This window comes from Lissotriton vulgaris, chromosome 4_1, assembly GCF_964263255.1.
Source record: "Lissotriton vulgaris chromosome 4_1, aLisVul1.2, whole genome shotgun sequence".
Lineage (NCBI taxonomy): Eukaryota > Metazoa > Chordata > Amphibia > Caudata > Salamandridae > Lissotriton > Lissotriton vulgaris.
The window spans coordinates 1,739,678,147-1,739,698,036 of NC_141691.1; the positions used below are offsets into that span (position 1 = coordinate 1,739,678,147).

Here is a 19,890-nt window from a genome sequence, read left to right on the forward strand (position 1 = left end):
GCTTGAAAATTGTGTTGAGCTGCCCCCTCCAGCAACTGAGCCGGAATAATAGCAAAAATACATTTCCTGAAAATCTCTGTTCGTCATAAAGGAGATCGCAGAATTGTCTCTTGTCTAATGTTTTTGAAGTCTCTCCACCCCCGCGAGGCGCACCGCGGGGGTGGAGAGACTTCAAAAACATTAGGAATTATTGTTCGGCACTGTCTCGGAGAACGGGAGAAGCCGTTCTCAGGGGACCCAGGGCTTCGAGGTCACACAATAAGACAGGTCACAGGGATGCAAGGCAGCGACCGCAAGCACAAATCCCTGCAAACAGACCTGGACTACAACGAGCCTCATCAGGTTAGAAATGAAGGCACTCTCAGGGCTTGGTTTGGAGAAAAAGGTCGACTTTTTTGAATTCACGAATAAACCTTGGAGCTCGCCTGTGAGGCTGCAGCAGTCACTGGTACACAGGACTCAGAGCACTTCTGGAGTTCTGGTGTTCACAGTGTGAACACCAGAACTCCAGAAGTGCTCTGAATCCTGTGTACCCGTGACTGCTGCAGCCTCACAGTAGTCAATATCCAAGCATCGCTTTATCGAGCCCTGGCTTATATGAATTCCTATGGATTTTCGTTTCTAGATTTTATATCGCTGTAATCACTCAAAATTTAAGTAAATACACTTAACCCTGCATTTCCTAATTTAAAAAAAGACGAATCTCTTTATAAACTGGACACAATGATAACATTGGATAAATTGCCACTTCATTTTGGGTAAAAAATTCCTTCTTTGTGAGATATTTTAATGTTCGATTTTTGCAAGAGATGTTCGAACCCCTTTAAAATAGGATTATCCAACGTTGGAGCATATGGGACAGATCCATACCAGATGTTAGGTTCTCCAGGTATGATATTTAAATAGTCAGTCCGCTTACTGAAAAATTGCCCTACATACTGACCTTCTGGACTTAGGTTTCACAACTCTGGTCTGCAGCCTACGTTTCAATAAATAATTACCCTTTTTCATAATGCCTCCAGTAAATAGTTTTAAAAGTATATATGACCTCACAACTCTGCCCTAAGTCCCACAAATTTCGGGCTTGAGTCACAAAGCTTTTTCCCATCAGGGCTAACGCAGGTGTGGAAAAAGGAATTTGTGGTATGTGAATATTCTGAAAACCAATATGCGCCCTTGCAAAAATGGAATGACAATTTGCCCTTGCATACATCTGTTCAAGAATGGTGCATGCATATATATGCCTAGCAATTAATAGAGATGTACACCTTATACCAAGGTGTTTATTGGATTATTAAAATCATACACCCCTTGGTGTACATTCAAAACTAAATCTGAAATTATTCTACATACAATCTCCATCGTTCGTACAATAAACAAACCTTCATTGATAAATTACAAAAATCCAAATGCCAGAGTACTAAGAACAAAGTATTTGTTTTCCTTATAATTTATTACTTGTATCTACAGAAAAACAAAAGTTAGACTCAATTACAAATATGAAATACATAAATATCATGTCAGCCTTTACATTACATGCATAATGTCGCAAAACTCAAGTGTTAGACAAACAGATAAGCTGTTTAAAAACCTACTTTCAGGGCCATCTTGCCCCACGACAAAAATCATGGTGCTATTCGGCTCAGCTGGGAGCACCTTGCTAACTTTTATCCTGAATCACTCCTCTCACTGCAATTCCCCTGGAGGGCGCCATGTTGTTGCCTCATAACATGACAACTAGACTGCATGCTTTGTAGAGCTAAAAAACACTGATTATTAAAGACAACGGCCACAGTTTAGACACTTAGGAGTCCAAAAGGGCATGCCTGAGCAAGCACTTTAAGGATTTACTCTGGCTTCTCTGCACACAAACCTATAGTACACAGAATGACCTTCCAGTCCTTATAGCAGCTATGCAGTAGAGCTTGGGCGATAGCTGTTCAGGTCGCAATCCCCACCAGAAATACTTTCCAAAGATACCCCTGCAAGCACTACTACGATGCCCAGCATACAGGGTTGCAAATTGGGGAAACTGTGGCCTAGTGGCCACAGGGGACCTATACAACAGTGAACACCTAATGTCCTATGAGGAAATAATGAACACTTATGGACCCAGAACCCTAGCCTCTTTTTAGTTATTGGCACATTCATGGGAACCATTCATGATCTATGGAGTCCGAAGGCACTCGCCGATTTCCCCCAACTGTGCACCATTCATTATGGTATTCACATTGGGATCTTGGCAGAAAGCTGTACCCTCCTGTGTCAAGCACTGCATGATGACATCCAGTGAGGGTTACATAGACAGGATGTAGGTCAGTATATCACTGACAAGGAATGGGTCTGCATTAGAATACTCCGCTCAATTCTCCAGGAACCCAAGACTCCGCCTGCATCAATTTAACTTCTTAAACAAAGCCTATCTCTCCCCACAGATATTAGGACTAATTAACCACCAGTCTATTCCAGCATTGCCAATGATTATCAAAATACGTTAAGTAGAACCGAAGATAACGGATCGTAAATTTTAAAGACAAAAAGTGACTATAAAACGTCAAGCACTATGGAAAAACAGTTTGCTGTGGACAGAGGTCAGATATACCAAATTGGCTGTGCTGGACAAAATATTTACCTACAGATTTAGCCTCTAAGGCTGCTTCTGGTTAGTCTTGCAGCCATTAGCTCCTCATAGCAGGCTTCTGGAGAAAAGGTCTCTCTCCAGCCAGGTGCCCTGCAGGGGCTAGTTCTCTTTAGTTAGCTGGGCCCTCATGGAGTCATCAGTCCTAAATTTGGTGTCCCTGAAGCAGATAAACAGAAGGCCAACCACCTGATCCTTGGAGCGCAGTTCCAGTCCCTGGGTGCCACCAGGGCATCCTGAGTCGCTGTGTGAGGCTTCTTCCTGCAGGAGTCAGAATTCTTCTTCTATCAGGGATGCCTTCTTCAGATGGAGTCTCAGATTTGTTCTGAGGTGGTGGTGTGCCAGTTTTATCCTGTTTCTAACAATGTTTGGCATATCCAAATCAAAAGGTGGTAGTACTAGAGGTGCCATTTCTTTTGCCAACTGTTCATGTCCACTCCCAGATGGCTAATCACTACTACTTGGGCAATAGATAACACCCATTGGCCTTTCCTGGGCACAGAGGCAAGCCTCTGAGCCAGTCATCAACTCTCCTATCCAAGGATATATATTCCAGCTGTTAAGGTGAGATGAATGACATGACGTAACTGGTTTTAAGCCAGTTCTGGCTCAGGGGGCCTAAAGTACATTTTAATCAAGTTACTTTTCTGTTTAAGTTATCAAAAACACCCATAAACCAGATTTTAAAAACCAATGTCAGGAAAGTTGCAGCCACGATCATTGTAACAAGGTGCAAAGTGAAAATAGTATGAGAGGGGCCCTATTGACCAAAGGGAGGGGGTTCCATATTAGATTTTCATATCTGCAAATGTTCCCTTAAGCAACCGGTTATTCACGTCACACTTACCACACACTTCACTTGCCATGACTTGATCACATATACATACCTATGACCCCACCTACAGGAGTATATAATGCCACAAGATCATAAATCATATCTAAAAAATATATTTAATAAAAACAGACTTATTATTAAAATCCAGTCCCAATATCACTATCAAAAATACATGAAAACAATTAATGACTAATATAAAAGTTCATACAGCACAATCCAAATATGGTTTCCGCCTTAAAGAAAGGGGAGGGAGAGAGAGAAAACACACAAGACAATACACTTCATTCACAAAAATAAGCTAATGAATTGATAACTGTTAGTACAGCCACATGATTCATATCTTTCGTCTATTGTGTAGTAGTTCTTCGCCGTTCACCATCTCCGTCCCAAACATGACGGCACAAACCCTGTAAAATTAATAACATGTAAATTAAAACGTGGTCTGGAACATTTAACCTTCCCGGCCCGGCACTTGCTGGCCTCGGCGCACAACCGTGTTGTTAGGGCGAGCATCGGAGCTGGGTCTGTGCAGCGAGGCCAGCAAGTGCCAAAGCCAGGAAAGTCAAGTGCTGCAGCCAGAATTTACTTTACATGTTATTGAGGAAGCGGGGTAGTGATTAGGGCCAGCTACTCCGTTCTGACAAGTGACAGCTCTAAGAGGAGGGTTAGGGGCCTGCCCTACAACTACATAATCTGCTAAAAAGAGAGTCCGCATTACCATGATGTTAGCAACACGTTAGGTTCCCAGCAAGCATGCTCATTCCCAGCCAGGCCCAGGAGAGCGCACAGCAGCAGCAGCCTTTACACACGGCCACTTCTGGGAGCTTCTATCTGCAATTTATGATAATGTCATTTTATCCCTTCGGCTGCCATGTCATTGTCTTTTATGTGAGTTTAACCACGTTAAATGTTTGGTTAGCTGCGCATGTGCAAGTGGTTACACATGGGTCATGATTATTAATGGTAGTGATCTGTAAAACACAAGAGGGCTTCAATTGTTTCATGTGTTCTGCGAATGGCTCTCCCAGTCTTACTTTTACGTTTACATTCTGGTATTTGTAAATCTGGTTTTGTTTTTATGTGCTAGCCCTGTGTATGTAATGTAAAGCCATTTTTATCCATAACAAAGCATAGTATCTGGTGGCAGATTCTGGCACCAGAATGCAAGTCAAACGTTTGTCTCTATGGCCTGCTCACTCACTCTAAGGTTGGATAGCTTGGGGTTGGGCCCTCTTCTCCTGAGTGCAAGGCACACTCAAATGTTTCAGTGCAACACAAAATCTGCGGGCATATATACGGCTGTCTGCAACCACAATCCCTATATAATGCATAGACACACAGTCCACGTGCAAATGGCAGGTTAGCTGGTTTTTAAGAGTGGACTTTTACTACATCATGATGGGGTGCTATTGAAAAAAACATGTCTCTTCAGCTTTTTCCTAAATTACTGGAGCAGGGTAGGGGAAGTCGTAATGGATATGGAAATATCACTCCTGATCCTGGATGCAGAAGGCCTGAATTCCATCAAGGCATGGCAACCTAAAGTTTTTATGAAAAAAAGTATATTTTTATTTTGTTACAAATATGGTTATAATACCTTCATCGCATCCCAATTAATTTCAGGGAGACAACTGGAAGTGCTCCCGAGGTCGGGCTTGCATCCCTCACCGGTAAAAAACTGGTGGGGAGCCATGGCCAACTGCCAATTAGGTCAAGGGAGCCACAGGTCAAAAAAGTTTGGGAACCACTGTACTAAGGCAATAGTGGACTGCCTGCTCAGAGCAGGCAGCCTTATGCGCAAAGGGGACAGTTTGTGAGCTGGACGGGCAGGGAGCAGAGATGGCAGTGTTAAGAGGATGCAGGCAGTCGAGGTGTTAGTGTGGGGGCACAAGGAGAATAGAATATGTGCAAAGGGGGCGGTTTGTGAGCCTGAGGGGCAGGTAAAATAGTGCATTAATCGTTCAAACGTTGTAGGCAGTGGAGGGGCTTGGTGTGAGAGCACAGGGAGGAAAGTGGATGAGCAGAGGCTAGTGAGTGTACATTTATATGTATAGGGGGGTAGAAGCAGAGATTTTGAAGTACAATTAAAGGGAAGTTCAATCTTAATAAATAGATCAAATTTCACAGATCACAATCCATAAGCCTGACACACATGCAGGGTTTCCCAATGTATACTCCATATTGGATAATGTGAACTGAGTTCCACCAATAAATGTGTGTACTTGGCTCCCAAGTCCACTTGTAACTCAGGTTGCCTACCAGAACATCATTGGTTCAATGCTCATTTCATTTCAGAGCTTTGCGCTCAATATTGTTATTAGGGATTAATCTAGAAAATATGGTTCAAATTAATTGACTACTTCTAAAATGAGAGATATAGTGTTTGCCTATAGTTCTAAGGTGTGATTAGATGATGGGTAATTAAATTATGGGCTATGTTCCGTATATTAACATCATGAATTCTGTCTGAGAAACCTACTGGAACGATATGGCATGGGAATGTCTGCAATGACTTTGTTCGCTCTTAAGGTAGCCTAGTCATTTGAATATTTCTTTATGTGCCACAATGTACCTCTTTAGGTGCTGACATGTGAGACACAGATACGCTTAAAAAAGAGGCTAAACATGTGGCCTCCCCCGCCCCATTGGAGGCTCAAGAGAAGCTAGTGAGGAGGGGGAGAGGAAGAGGAAGGCAGAGGTTTTGGGCAAAACATCCCATGAATAACTAGAGACACTACAGTAGTAGATCTGTGGGGCAATTCAGGAGCTGTAATGGTACAACCCAGGGCACATTGGAGATACCGCAGAAGAGGGACTGTAGGTCCACCCAGAGGTCGCAGAGGCTGATTCCAAATGAGTGCCACATGCACCACAGTACTGGAACATGAAGTGTGTGGAAGTAGTTCTGGGAAGGAAATGGTGCTTGGATTTAAGGTGGTGAAGGTGAGGCATGGTGGCAATATGGAGTAAGGCGGGGGTTTGGACAAAGGTCCTTCCCATCCTATGCCCCTACAGCCGCAAACAGGAATGATGCTACAGGAAGACATCAATAACCTCTCCACCTGTTACCTGGATGGCCTGAAAGGAGAGATTAAGTGGAGTTGTTTTCCTTAATGAAGTCAGTCAGTTTGACAGAGACCCCTCTCACATTCAGCTCATCCAGGAATAAGCCATTTAAAATTGCTCTCTAGTCTGTAAAATGTTTGTAATCTGAGGGACAGCTCTGCAGCCTGTACTTAGACTCTGCATAAACAGAATAGTAGTGGAATCTGAAGAATAGTCCGGCAGAGCTAGCCTATGTTTGTGGTCCCAGTAGTGAAATAGCAGCAGGCGGCAGCGCAGAAGGTTAATGTGCCTGCTGCAAAAAACATGTACCTGATGCAGATCACAAAATGCATATGATGTAATAGGTCAGTGAGTCACTGCTTTTGTCACAGAGATCCCAGCTGCTGTGCAACTTCCTCCACTCTTAGAGCTGAGATTTTCATGAATGTCTTATAGTCTGAATTCAGCACCTGAGCGTAATAGGACGGAATGTATGAAGCTCTGTGGTTATACTGAATAAGAAGCTACCTATGTTATGCCATCTATTAATGTAATAACTGCACTTTCACAATTGCATTATTAACCTTCCTGCTTTCTCAAATTTGCTTGAAAATGCACGATTTTTCTTCGTTTTTTCAAAATTTTCTTGGGGGGGTTAATCCCCCCAAACCCCCCTTTTGGGGTTCGGGCTCGCTCGCTGCGCTCGCTCGCAGGGGTGCTGTATGCAAATCACTTTGCGCCCCACCACTTTCAAATGTCACCCACCGCCCCTGGTGTAGGGGCACTTGATATGGCTGTTACCTTTCCCCCTTACTTTTCTTTCTGGCAATAGAGCCACTGACCCTAGCCACACTCTCATTGGCAGGGACCTGTGGAATATCCTTAAGCGATGGGGTGCATGCTATATAGCTGTTTGCAGACGGCTTACTATTATCAGGTATGTCCACTCTGTTCTGGACGGGACACCCCATCTCCTCGACAAGTTAGGGTACTCATCTAGATTACACATGAATTGGGGACAATTCTGTTTATTTCTATTTATTCATATCCTTCCTGACCCAGCTCTCACTAATAATGGAGCACATGTGGCTTGGCAGCTGACCATGTCACGCTGTTTGGGCATCAGGGTTGATCATGCAGACCAAGATCTATTTGATGGTAACCTTAAGCGTCGATCGTCTCCTTGACATCCCAGATATCCTTCTGGAAGATGCTCTTGTTATCGGTGGCTGGGTGCATTTCTCTTTTGAAAATGGCTCCTCTATTATATTACCAATTTGTCACTGTATATTCCCCCATCCTTTTTATGACTTCTTGAAAGACTCAACCATGACTTTATATGGAATAAATCTTGATGTAGAGTGGCCTTTTCAAAACTGTATTTATCAACTGATCAGGGAAGGATGGCGGTGCCTAACTATAAAAACTATTACCTCGCATTCCAGCTTCAATGGGTGGCTAGCTGGATGGCAGGAATACACCTTGTAGACATGGCAACGGATGCCCCTGCGTCAGACCTGGGAGCCCTCCTCCATCTGTTCCACCCATGCACTGAGGCGCCGCGTTCTCAACCCGAACTACTTCATATGGCACACCGTTATTTTCACCGCAGCTTATATCTTACTAAACATGTTATGCCTTTCGCCCTTTTATCCCACTGCTGGGCACGCCCTGGAGCTAAAGGATTATGTCGACAGGCGAACTGGGGCTTGGCATGCAGCAGGCTTCCACACACTTGTTGATTTGTATTATGATGATATACTCTTCTCATATGAGACACTGATGCAAGAAGAGGGACTACACCGTAAACTCTTTATTAGTTACAATTCATGGGTTGAGACACTGCAACAACATTTAGCAGCATATCTCACAAGAGCCTCAATTGCCCTCACAGTTCAATATTTTCATGTCATGGGTACATGAGTTCATCCTACCCGCTGGTTTGCTAACTCGCTCCGGGTGCATGCCGCTACACCACTGACATTTTTTGCGACAACGCTGGGAGAATGATTTAGCTCGCCCCTGCACTACAAAATAATGGAATATGCTTTTAGAGGGCCATACCTTCATTCCCCGAAATGCCAGGTTCAGACTGATACAACTTTATTTCATACACAGGGCATACCTCACACTCGAGAAAATCAACTGTTATTTCCATAGAACGGATGCTGCCGCCCCTTGTTGTGATCAGCAAGACGCTGATATTCTCCGCATGCTGTGGGCATGTCCATCACTCCATCATTACTGGCATGAAGTGACGCGTCATTTGTTCACCTGTACAGGGAGACAACTCACACAAACATGGGATGTTTGCCTGGTAGGTCTTTACCCCAGGGACAAGAAGCACAGAGCAACCACACATTTTATTGATCTAGGCTTATTAGTGGCCAAGCAACTGATCACCCGGTGCTGGAAGTCCCATGAGCCGCCATCGGGAGAGGCTTGGCCACATTCCGCCATTATCTGGGAAGAGGGTGTGTCCCTACATAGAGAGGATAACCTGGGCCTCTGCAAATACCCCATTTCCTCTTATTGGAACGCTATTCTGACCAATCTTCAGGCCTGCCAACAGGCTGATGCGGAGACACATGAGACTGCTGAGCCATCGCTTACACCTGCAGAGGGGCACCCACACACCACTTGAAGCAGCGATCAGCACTGGAATTTTAAATACTGCAAGCTGTAAACTGAGCTGATTGTCTTTTTTGTACTGATTGAGGATGGTAGGGGATGGACTGGGGCTATTTGGAGTTGCAGCACATCGCTTTCTTTTTCTTTATCCTGTTGATGGCTACTGAAAGTTGATATGTGATTAATACTTTTGATGTCATTACCATACAATGTTGCGGTCAATACTGCAGTGTATTACACAAGCAAATTGGATGTACCATTGCAATTCAACCATAGAATCCCTTTGTAAAATTGCTTTTGCTTGGCAATTTTAGACCCCTTAGACACATGCTCTAATATTCTTTTCACAGTGTATTATCACAATGCCCAACTCTATTTTCCAATTGGATTATGCTTATATTGTGTTTTACTGTGCCTGATATTGCAATATTTATATACAAAATCTTAGATCAAACAAAACAAAATGTTTAAAAAAACAAAAGTTATGCTGCTGGGAATTTTAGTTATGAAGTTAGCTAATAGAATTCTGACTGCAAAATGAATGAGCATGTCATTTTGTATTTAGTTGGAAATCAAAGTTACTTGGGACATAACTAATCTGGTGTAAACAAAGATGGAAATTAAACAAAGTGTGTAGGGTATTACACTCCACGAGTTTTACATTAAAATAAAAGTGAACAAAATAATTAAGCGTCAGTTAAATGGTTTCCCAACAAAAAATAATAAGGTATTTGGCATAAAAGTAATTACAAACATGCATTTGGATGTTGAACAACAAGTACTAAACTGTGTTAAAAATTAAAAGTGAAATCATACTTTAAGGCAACAGAAATGTAATAATTAAAATCAACCATAACTAATATTCTAACTTCACTTATGCCTACTACCCCTCCTGGGGTATAGGTCATCAACCAGGACTCTCCAGCCACCTCTGTCCTGGGCTTTTTTCTCACTCTGACACAGTCAGCCTCTAGACCTTGGTGTGAGGTGTTTCTTGGCCTTCCTCTTTTCCGTTTCCTTTGAGGGATCCAGGTCAAGGCTTGCCTGGTGATGTTTGATTCAGGCTTGCAGAGGGTGTGTCCATCCCCAGCAACTTTTTTTATGATTTGTTCATGAGTAAAGAGTTGGGAAGTCTGCTGCCATAGGTTGTTGTTGCTGCTGGTGTTTGCCCAGGGATTTGAAGGATTTTCCTCAGGCAGGAGTTGATGAAGGTCTAAGCATTGTTGGTGGTGGTCACTGTTGTCCTCCAAGTTTCTGCTCCACGCAGAAGGACTGATTTTAGGTTGCCTTTAAGGAGCCTTTTTTGCATTTGCAGCATTAAGTCCTTGGAGCTCCAGATCTTAAAGTTTTATTTGGCTGAAACAACTAATATAGTAGGAACAAACAGCAATTATCATCTTGAGATTATTTTGTAGCTATAGCGTACTTTTAGTGTCATTTCATTTCATGAAGCTTTATTCGGTTCATATTGTGCAAAGACCATAAAAGCACATAAGCAAAATGCATCATACAATACAATCCAGTTAAAAGGTGCATGATAAAATACAATACAGGTTAAAAGGAATAAATATTTAAAATAACATACTATTTCTCATCTGAACTGATTTGGAAATAAAAGTGGCAATATAAAAACATTTGTCCGGAGAATTCATATTATAAATTAGCTTCATCGCATCCTCCACATTTCCGACACCATATTTTACAAAAATCGGTTTCAAGTAGGCCACCCTAACATTCAAAAAGAGAGTGCAAATTAACATAAAGGGCAGGGTACTTTGCTTGGAATGCCCATCACATTGGCACGGCCCAACGGGTTGCTTCTTAAGTTGGGGAAAGGCCACCAGAACGTGAGCCGTACCGAATCTTAGTCTGATTAAAACCAACCTATGTGCAGGTCTAGTTACCATACTCAGGTATAGCTGTGGTACGTCACCTTCTATGTATTTATTATAAAGACAGACTGTAGTAAGGCGACAGTTAACTTCTAGACGTTTCTGTGCTCTGTACTGCATAATGATGTTTTTCATGCCTGCTTTAGGGATATTCCCTGCAGAACACGGTTCAGCCAGTACATTGAGCCCAAAAATATCCCTGAAGCTGTCTAAAACATACTTAAGCCAGGGTATCTTGGTATAGTTGTCTAGGTCAAGGCAATCCTTATTGACGCTTTGATTAAAGGCTGTTTCATCCTTCCCCCAAATCGCACGCCATATCATCAGTGGTCTCAACGAAATGAGGTCACCTAAATAGGCGACGCCCAGTTCTCTGAGGGTCAATTCGTTTGGGGCTGAGGTAGGTAGGCAAAGAAGTTTTTTGAGGAAGTTATTTTCTTCTCTTTGCACAACATCTGCATTAGTAAAACCCCATATCCCAGCACCATATAATGCAATTGAGACGATCCTGGCATTGTAAATTGACATCATGTCCCTAATCCGTCTATCGCTAATCTTAGAGGCGAATTTAAAGATACCGTGGGCACTCTTTACCATTTTTGTCCTAACATTTGAAAGTTCTTGAGACCAGCTATTATTATGCGTAAAGGTAACACCCAAGTAGCAAAATGTTTCCACCTGCTGCACTTTTACCCCTTCAATAAAAAAGGCGGGCCTTTTATTACTTTTAGACCCACAAGTCATAACAAGAGTTTTACTCTTATTAATCAACAACTTTCTTTCACTAATAAAATCAGGAAACTTATCCATCAGGCGCTGTAGACCTATAGGGGTCCTCGAGAGAAGCACAGCGTCTGCGTAAAGCAGTACTGGCACGCCTGATCCATTAACCTGTGGGACATCTGCTTGGACTTTTTTCAGGACAGCATCCATGGCGTTAACAAAAAGGGTAAACAACAAGGGGGCAAGGACACAACCCTGCTGAATATCACGTTTTACGTTAAAATTTGGGGTGCACACTCCGTTTACCCCGTAGTGCACACACGTTTGCATCTTTTCGTAAAGTCTAGCTAAGAAAAAGATAATGGGTTCCGGTGCACCCATTTCCAATAAGACTGGCCATAGGATTGAATGGTCTACTAGGTCAAATGCACTACTCTAGTCGGCAAAGCAGAGGTACAAGGTACCCTGCTTTGCCGTAGTGTACTTGCCAATTAGGAGTTCTAGATTCAGGCACTGATCCAGTGTTCCTCGGCCCTTTCTGAAGCCATACTGTGAGCTTACGAGAATCCCTTCATCCTCAGCCCAAGCTTCCAGCCTGGACAGCAGCACTCTACTCATAACTTTCACCAAAGAGTCTAACAGACTGATTGGGCGGTAGTTACTTGCTGCAGACCTGTCCCCCTTTTTATAAATAGGGAAAATAATAGAGTCTCCCCAGGTAGGCGGGATCATAGTTACCACAGCCGTGCTAAGAACCAGAGTGAGGATAGGTCCCCACATTTGTGGAACGGCCCTATACACATCAATGTGGACTCCGCCAGGCCCTTGTGCCTTGCCCCCCTTGCTGGCCCCGATACTACTTTCAACTTCTCCCAATGAAATATCCAATGGGAGTATAGGCCAATGGCTTTGTTCTTCCACAATAGAACCGTTAGCATAAAATATAGCCGAAAAATGAGACACCCAAGCCTCACTACTGACATTAGATGCAAGGTGTGGGGCTTTATCGTCCTTTAGAAAGGGTGAATTAACCGTTGACCAAAACAGGCAACTATCAGAGGATTAGTGTCATTTTATTTTACTTTGTAAAAAAAAGATATGAACTGTATAAATTTGCCAGTTTTACAATTTAATTTCATTCTCTTTGTTTTTATTTTTTTCCCTTTCCAATATATACACTTACGTTTTTAATGTGGTTTTATTAGGGTGTTTCATTGTGTAATCTTTGTTCATTCTCCTTCCTTTTGCCTTGATTTGGTCATTTAATTTTTCTTTCCTTTTTTCATTGTGATGGATCAGCGTTAATCCCCCAAGCCTCTTATTTTTCCTATTCCCTTAACTCCCTGCGTTTTTTACCCTGTCTCTCCTTGGCTTCCACTATCCCTAGTGGCTATGGGTTGAGAACAGACAGGGCTCGATCCAAGAAAGGAAAGTCTGGGAAGGGGACAAACAAAAGCGTTCTGTATACAAAGCCAAGGGTTTGGAGAGTCTGTCGGTGAGGCTGTATGCGTCATCAGGCAAGTGATGTAATGAGGAAGAAAATAATAGGCATATTGAGGATTGTCTCAAATAATCTAGATATTAAAGTGGGCCCATATGACAATTGTTTTTTTCTTTCCCTGTGTGTGTGTAGTTATTAAGAAAGGAATATGTTAGAACTAGACAAGCAAAGCCACAGCACACAGAAACTATGCCAGATACCTCCTAATACATGGACTATATCATTCTTTTAAAAGATTCTTAATTTGACGACCACATTGCTTGCATTGCTAGGAGTATGAGAAAACCCTTTACCCAGTGCTTGCATCCAGATTTCACAAGCAGTATTTGATACATTTTGGTCCATGCATTGTTCCAGGTATGCAGTATATTAGAGGACATTTTTTCTCATGCAAAAAGTTCTGAATAAGAGCAATTTCTAATTATTTTTTATTTCTACTCAAAAAGGGAAAGGTTTTTCCCCAATAAAGAACTCCTAACCAGCACCTTCACCAGTTTTCAGGCTCTTTACTTCCATTTCTACCCAGAATAGAGGTTTAGAACCTCATGTACTATGATTCCATTTGCAAATAGAGGTCGCACATTGTACACCAACTGTTTACAAATCGAATAGTATTTTGCGAACTGCCCTATGTGCAAATAGGTCAGTTCACAAAAATGCCAAATCACATAGGTTATTAGTATTCATTAATACTCATTAGGCAGGCTGCAATTTGCGACTCCCTATGATTTGGTGCAGTCAGAGGGATAGTGACCTGCCAGCGTCCGCATACCACCATGTCTGTATTTGTGTTTATATACAGAAAACTTTTCTTTTAAATGCAGCTCGTTTTCTTTAAAGATAACAAGACTGCATTTAAAAACACAGCTGTATTCATTCAAAAAGTACCCTGTGGACCACTTCCAACTTACCTTGACACTTTTTTCAATACTCACAAATGGGAAGTGGTTCTAAGGGAAAACATTTACATATTCATAAAAAGGCTTTTGTATATAAAGAAAAGTCATTTTCAGCCACAAACACTGTAATTTTGCAAATTGCAGATTTTATGAGTCACAGGATTTGCGAATTGCAAATTTGCATTTGTACATGAGGCCTTAACTCCTGCCCTTGTCTGAAATAACTCTCTGATCATATCCAGAATGGTAATATGCTTTGAAAATATTTGAAAATGCCATCAAACTTACACATTTGTGGGTTTTACCTAATTCTGTAAGATATTTCTCTCTAGAACGCTCACTCCAAGCTACTAGTAATAGAGTTACTCCCTCAGAATATTACACCAATAAGATGTGATAGTCTAGGTTTCATACTAAGGGAGAAAATCTGGACGTAAGGCAATATACAAGTGTAAACTCACAGTTTGTGAAGTGCAAACAAGGCTAAGCGCTGATAAATCTCACTATTTGTGCTGCTAAATTGAATTTATTTTTTTTATTTTATTTTTATTTTTAGAGTTTTCTATAGCGCGGACCAGACCCAGGGTAGGGTATCAGAGCGCTTTACAATGAGTACAAAGAACAAATAAAACATGTATCAAAATAAAGCAATACATAAAATCAGCATGTTTTGTCAAAGGCGTCAAAGTTGTTCTGAGCAACAGGTACTAGGAGCGAGGGAGTCCTTAGTGGGGGTGAAGAGGCAATTATGAGGGTGTAGAACTGGAATGGTTCCAGTGAGAGTTTACGGGAGGTATTTGCACATCAGGAATGATTTTGCTTCTCTTTTGAACAGAGGAGATTTTTCTGATGAAAGGAGGGAGTGAGATCCATATTCTTGGTGCTGGTCCGGAGAATGCTCTGTCAGATGTTTTTTTCTTGCTGAAACGTGAGGGTTTTAGGAGTAGGTTGTCGATGCTCCTAGAATGTCTGATTACTCCAGATAAGGTATGTTTTTGGGATAGGTACTGGGGCGTATTGTGGTGAATCGCTTTGTGAGGGATGCTTGCCAATTTTAGGTTGATTCAAGCTTCATAAGGTAACCAGTTGAGTACTTTCAGGTGTGGTGATATGTGGTTAAATTTCCTAGATCCTGTTAGGAGTCTTGCTAAGGCTTTGAAACAGGCTCTTAGACGGGCGGTTGAGATTTTGGGAAGCCCCGCGAGGGTTATGCATCGGTACACCAGCCTTGAGATGACTAAGGACTGAACTGCAGTTTTGAGGTCCGGGTTTTTGATGAATGGTTTCATTTTTCTAAGGTAACTGAGGTGTAAGCGGGCGTTTTTAGCTAACAGGTTGATGTGTGTTTGCATGTTAAGGTTCTTATCTAGTGTAATTCCGAGTGATTTGGTGGAGTCCAACAAAGTTGGCATGCAGTTCAGAGCAGTGATCAACTTGGTCCATTCATTTGTCTTCAGGGAGTTATTGGGGGTGGGAGGGGAGATTAGAAGAAATTCTGTTATTTGCGAGTTTAGCTTGAGGAAGTTGGTTGTTAGCCAGTGGACGGTCTTTTTGAGTGCCAGGTTCATCGTCTTTATGTCTTCAATGGAGGACATCTTGATGTAAAGTTGAGTGTTGTCTGCTTACATATGGTAGGTAATGTTCGCTTGCTGTAGTAGCTCAGTTAGTGGTTCGACATATAGGTTGACAGTCAGTGGTTCGACATATAGGTTGAATAGGGTTGGTGAAAGGGTGGAGCCTTGTGGTGCTCCTAGAAGGTTCAGTGAGGAGGGAGAAAGATTTGTGTTCACCATGAATGATTGTGTTCTGTTTTCCAGAAAGGATTTGAACCATTGAAGTACTCAGCCAGATAAAGCCATCCTGTTTTCCACTCTTCTCAGAATTATGTCGTGATTGACCGCGTCGAAAGCTGAGGGGAGGTCAGGCAGGACTAGAAGACAGGTTTCGTTGCGGTCAAGAGCTAGGAGGGCGTTGTCAACTATGTGCAGAATGGCTGTTTCTGTGCTATGGCCGGGCCTGAAACCTGATTGGTGGATGTTCAGAAGGTTGAAGTCTATGATGTGTTGGTTCAGTTGTTGCTGAACACATTTTTCCAGGACCTTGGCTAGCATGTGAATGTTGGTTATGGGTTGGAAATTATTGGGGTCGGCGGAGTTTGCTATCGGTTTCTTTAATATAGGGGTGATTTGGCCCGGTTTTATGTGCCCTTGTGCTAGCGATGCGTTGATGATTTTGGTCCAGAGAGGGGATATGACTTGGTAGATGTGGGGAATGCAATTTGAGGGGACTGGGTCATTGAAGTGGTTGTTGAGTTTAGTAGTTACTAAGGTTTTGGTGCTGTCATTAAGATCGTAGAGTTTGAAAGTGAACGAGTGAGAGTTATTTTTTGGCAGAGGTAGCTCAGGTTGTTCAGCGTTTTCGGTTTGAATGATTTTTGGGGTGGCTGAGTTAGTTGCTGCTGTGTTAATCTCAAATTGCAGGGAGTTTATTTTTGCTGTGAAGAAAGAAGAGAATTCTTCACTGCTAAGCTGTGATTTCAAAGTCGAGATTGAGGTTTTAGCCAATTTGTCTGATTGTTGTTTAAGAATTTCAAAATGTTTCTTAGGTCTATTTTTGGCATTGTCTAGTTCTGATCTAAAGAAGTCTTTTTTAGATTGTAGAATACGTTTGTTATAGGAGTTTCTAGCTTTCCGAAGTAGTTTAAGATGGAGTGGGGAGGGATGTTGTCTCCATTTCCATTCTGATGATCTTTACGCCTTTCTTCATTCAATGCTCTGTTGAACCATGGGTTTTTGTCTTGTCTGGAATTCGTTTGAGTTTTGGTGGAGCAGCTTGGTCTAAGACCTTGGTCATCATGGAGTTGTAATGATTGGTGAGGTCATTGACATCTGACATGTTGTTGGGGGGGGGGGATGAGAACTTTCTCAGAGTGGGAGGCTAGGTTGTTCCAGGCGAGGTTTTTTGTGTTTCTTATCCATTGTTTCGGCTTGTTTTGATGCGGGAAAGTTTTCTTGGAAGTGGAGGAAATATGGAAGGTGATGATGTGATGGTCTGACCAGTCACACGGGGTGATCAGGATAGATTCAATCGTATTTTGTTTAGAGATGAGCCAGTCAAGAGAAGCACCCTTAGAGTGAGTGGGCTTTAAGATAGCTTGGATCAAGGACTGGTCCGCTAGGAAGGTTTTGAGGGCGATGGCCTGCTTGTCTAGTGGGTTTCCCAATGGAGATTAAAGTCGCTGAAGAATTTGTCGTTGGAAGGAGGGGTAGAGCTTGTAGTAATGATTTTCATAAATTGGTATGTCATCCTGCGTTCTTACCTGGGGGATGGTAGAGGATATGAAGTTTGTGGAAGTGGTTATCTGCGGATCCCAAGGTATTCACAGGAGTCCATGGGTTCGGAGTGAAACTTTGAGATGGTGAGGTCGGATCGAAGTATGCAGGCTAATCCTCCACCCTTTTTAAAAGGTCTGCCTGGTTTAGATGTACACATTTAGATGCACAAATGGCTTTGTGAATAGAGCCCTAAAACGCAAGTGAAAACTATGGGGTTCAGACTGTTATGTATGGATAGCGCTGTGCTCTTGATAGAAGGTCTCCATTTTTGGAACTCCTACTACACAGCTACACCTCCATTCACACATTGACACATTGACACTTGGACTATGTTCAGGGCTTATGTACCATATATGTAGATGTCTACATACATAGAACTACCTTGATATGGTGCACAGAAATGTTTGTAAATATTTGCCTGTTCATCCATCATCCCTATCTAAAGTGTGTTCTTTAGCTGCTACTAGTTTAATAACTCCTTGGCTTTCTTATTATATATATACATATATATATGTGTGTGTGTGTGTGTTCCTTAACTGCAAGCTTAAAAATAGTTTTTTTATTTACAGCTCAAGATCTTTGTGCATTGGAGAGCCATGATTGTGAACAAATATGTGTGAACACACCTGGGTCATATGTCTGTCAGTGCTACGAGGGATACAAGTTAGACGACGATGGAAAGAAGTGTATCAGTGAGTATTACAATCACCTTTTAAGTTCATATGAGGTATATTCCAGCTATACTAATGGAAGAGTAAGAGTGTGTTGATTTAAGAACGAAGGCAGAGAGTGTTGAGAAATGATGGCCTTCGCTCCCACCCGCTTGGTGGACCGCCTTCCCAATTTAGACGAATCACTAAGTCAAGAGTGAAGCCACCGATATGGCAGTTCAACTATGTACACAGTGGGTGCAATGTTGCTTTGTCTTCATCCAGCAGTTCAGTTTCTTTTTCCAAAAGAGTTTATTTTTGAAAAACGAACATTGAATAGTCAGGTGTGCAGGAAGTTTTCTCCCTTGATATCAGGGCCATTGCTTCCCAGGACCACCATGTCTGGTGGCCAGGCCTCCAGGCCAAGGGCTTCCATTGAAGGAACTAGCTGAAGCTCTGCTTGCACAGTCCCACCTCTGAATGAGGTAGGGAACTACAAGTGTTTTGGCTTGTGAAGCAACATTAAACTCGTTCCACCAAGCTCCAAATGAGGGCATTTATGTTTCATCCTCGATGTCTACCAGTTTAAGAGCGAAATCTTGTGTGTGTGTTTTATGCTTGTAAGACCTTTGCTCTGAGTCACAAACCTTTCTTTCTGGTGAGAAATATACTTGCTTCCCTACACAAACATTTTTTTAAATCAAAAGTGCGACTGGAGTAATTAACTTGTCTGGGGCAAATAGTGAGCAGAGTAGTTCGAACTACAAAATCATCTGACATATGCAACATTGGAGTTTTCAAATCACTTCCAAGGGCAAGCAAGGACAACTTATTTAAAACCACACAGGAGCAAATATTACAAAATACTTTGCTGAGATACTTAAAAGAGCAAATTAATACTCTCTTTACATGTTTAGCAAGTTGCCACTGTTCCAAACTGTCATAATTTATTTCACTGCGCGAGATGAATGAAAAACATTTTCTTGTATTAATTCCTCCCGAAAAACAGAAATACCTAATTAACTGGAAGAGTATGCTAGACAAACAGATTAAACAATATTGGAAGCAATGATTAGCCCCGTGGCACTCCACAACACAAAGCAGAGGCTGCAGGGTTGCTGGTTGAGTGGGGTGACAACCCTGCTCAAGCAACAGCCACAATTTCTGTCAGGGTGAACTAAAAGCCATTAGATTAACCTGTGCTTAACCCTCTGGTAGACTGGCAAAAATCAGTCAAGCTTAACTTAGAGGCAGTAAGTAAAGTATTTTTGCAGCACACATACAGTGATAAAGTTAAATAATTAATCATATGGATTTGCTATCAAATACATTTTTACATTTCAGAACCTAAATTGTTGCCTGTTTCACAAGTGTTTTCACCTAACCTTGTTGGTGTTTCCATGACAATCTAGTATCTAAATACACACAAATAAGTAATTGCAGTGACCACCATTTCCAATTTGCAATTTAGGGCAGGATGTATCTGTTGGTGGGAAGGGAACTCTATCATTGGGGTGATGGCATTCCCTCTTGGCCAACATAGGGCCCTATTACAAAGTGTGCTTGACACTGTTGCAGGAAAGGAACTGCCCGACCTTAGGCCAGCGCTTCCGACATCGCAATTTGAATGGAACCATCCATCATTCAATGGAAGCTTGCGCGGTGGGCATAAAAGGCCCACAGCACAAGCTTCCATTGAATAATGGATGTTTTCAAACATCCTTGCACAGTGTGTCAGGCA

General features: G+C 42.2%; 1 protein-coding gene across 2 annotated transcripts in view; it reads left to right on the forward strand.

Annotated features, from left to right (window-relative positions):
- Positions 1-19,890, forward strand: part of MATN2 (matrilin 2) — a 565,117-nt gene that overhangs the window by 221,101 nt on the left and 324,126 nt on the right. For both annotated transcript variants that reach the window (XM_086966035.1, XM_086966037.1), the window contains exon 5: positions 18,069-18,191. In XM_086966035.1, coding sequence (XP_086822161.1) covers positions 18,069-18,191 — 123 coding nt within the window. The remainder of the gene's footprint in view (positions 1-18,068; positions 18,192-19,890) is intronic.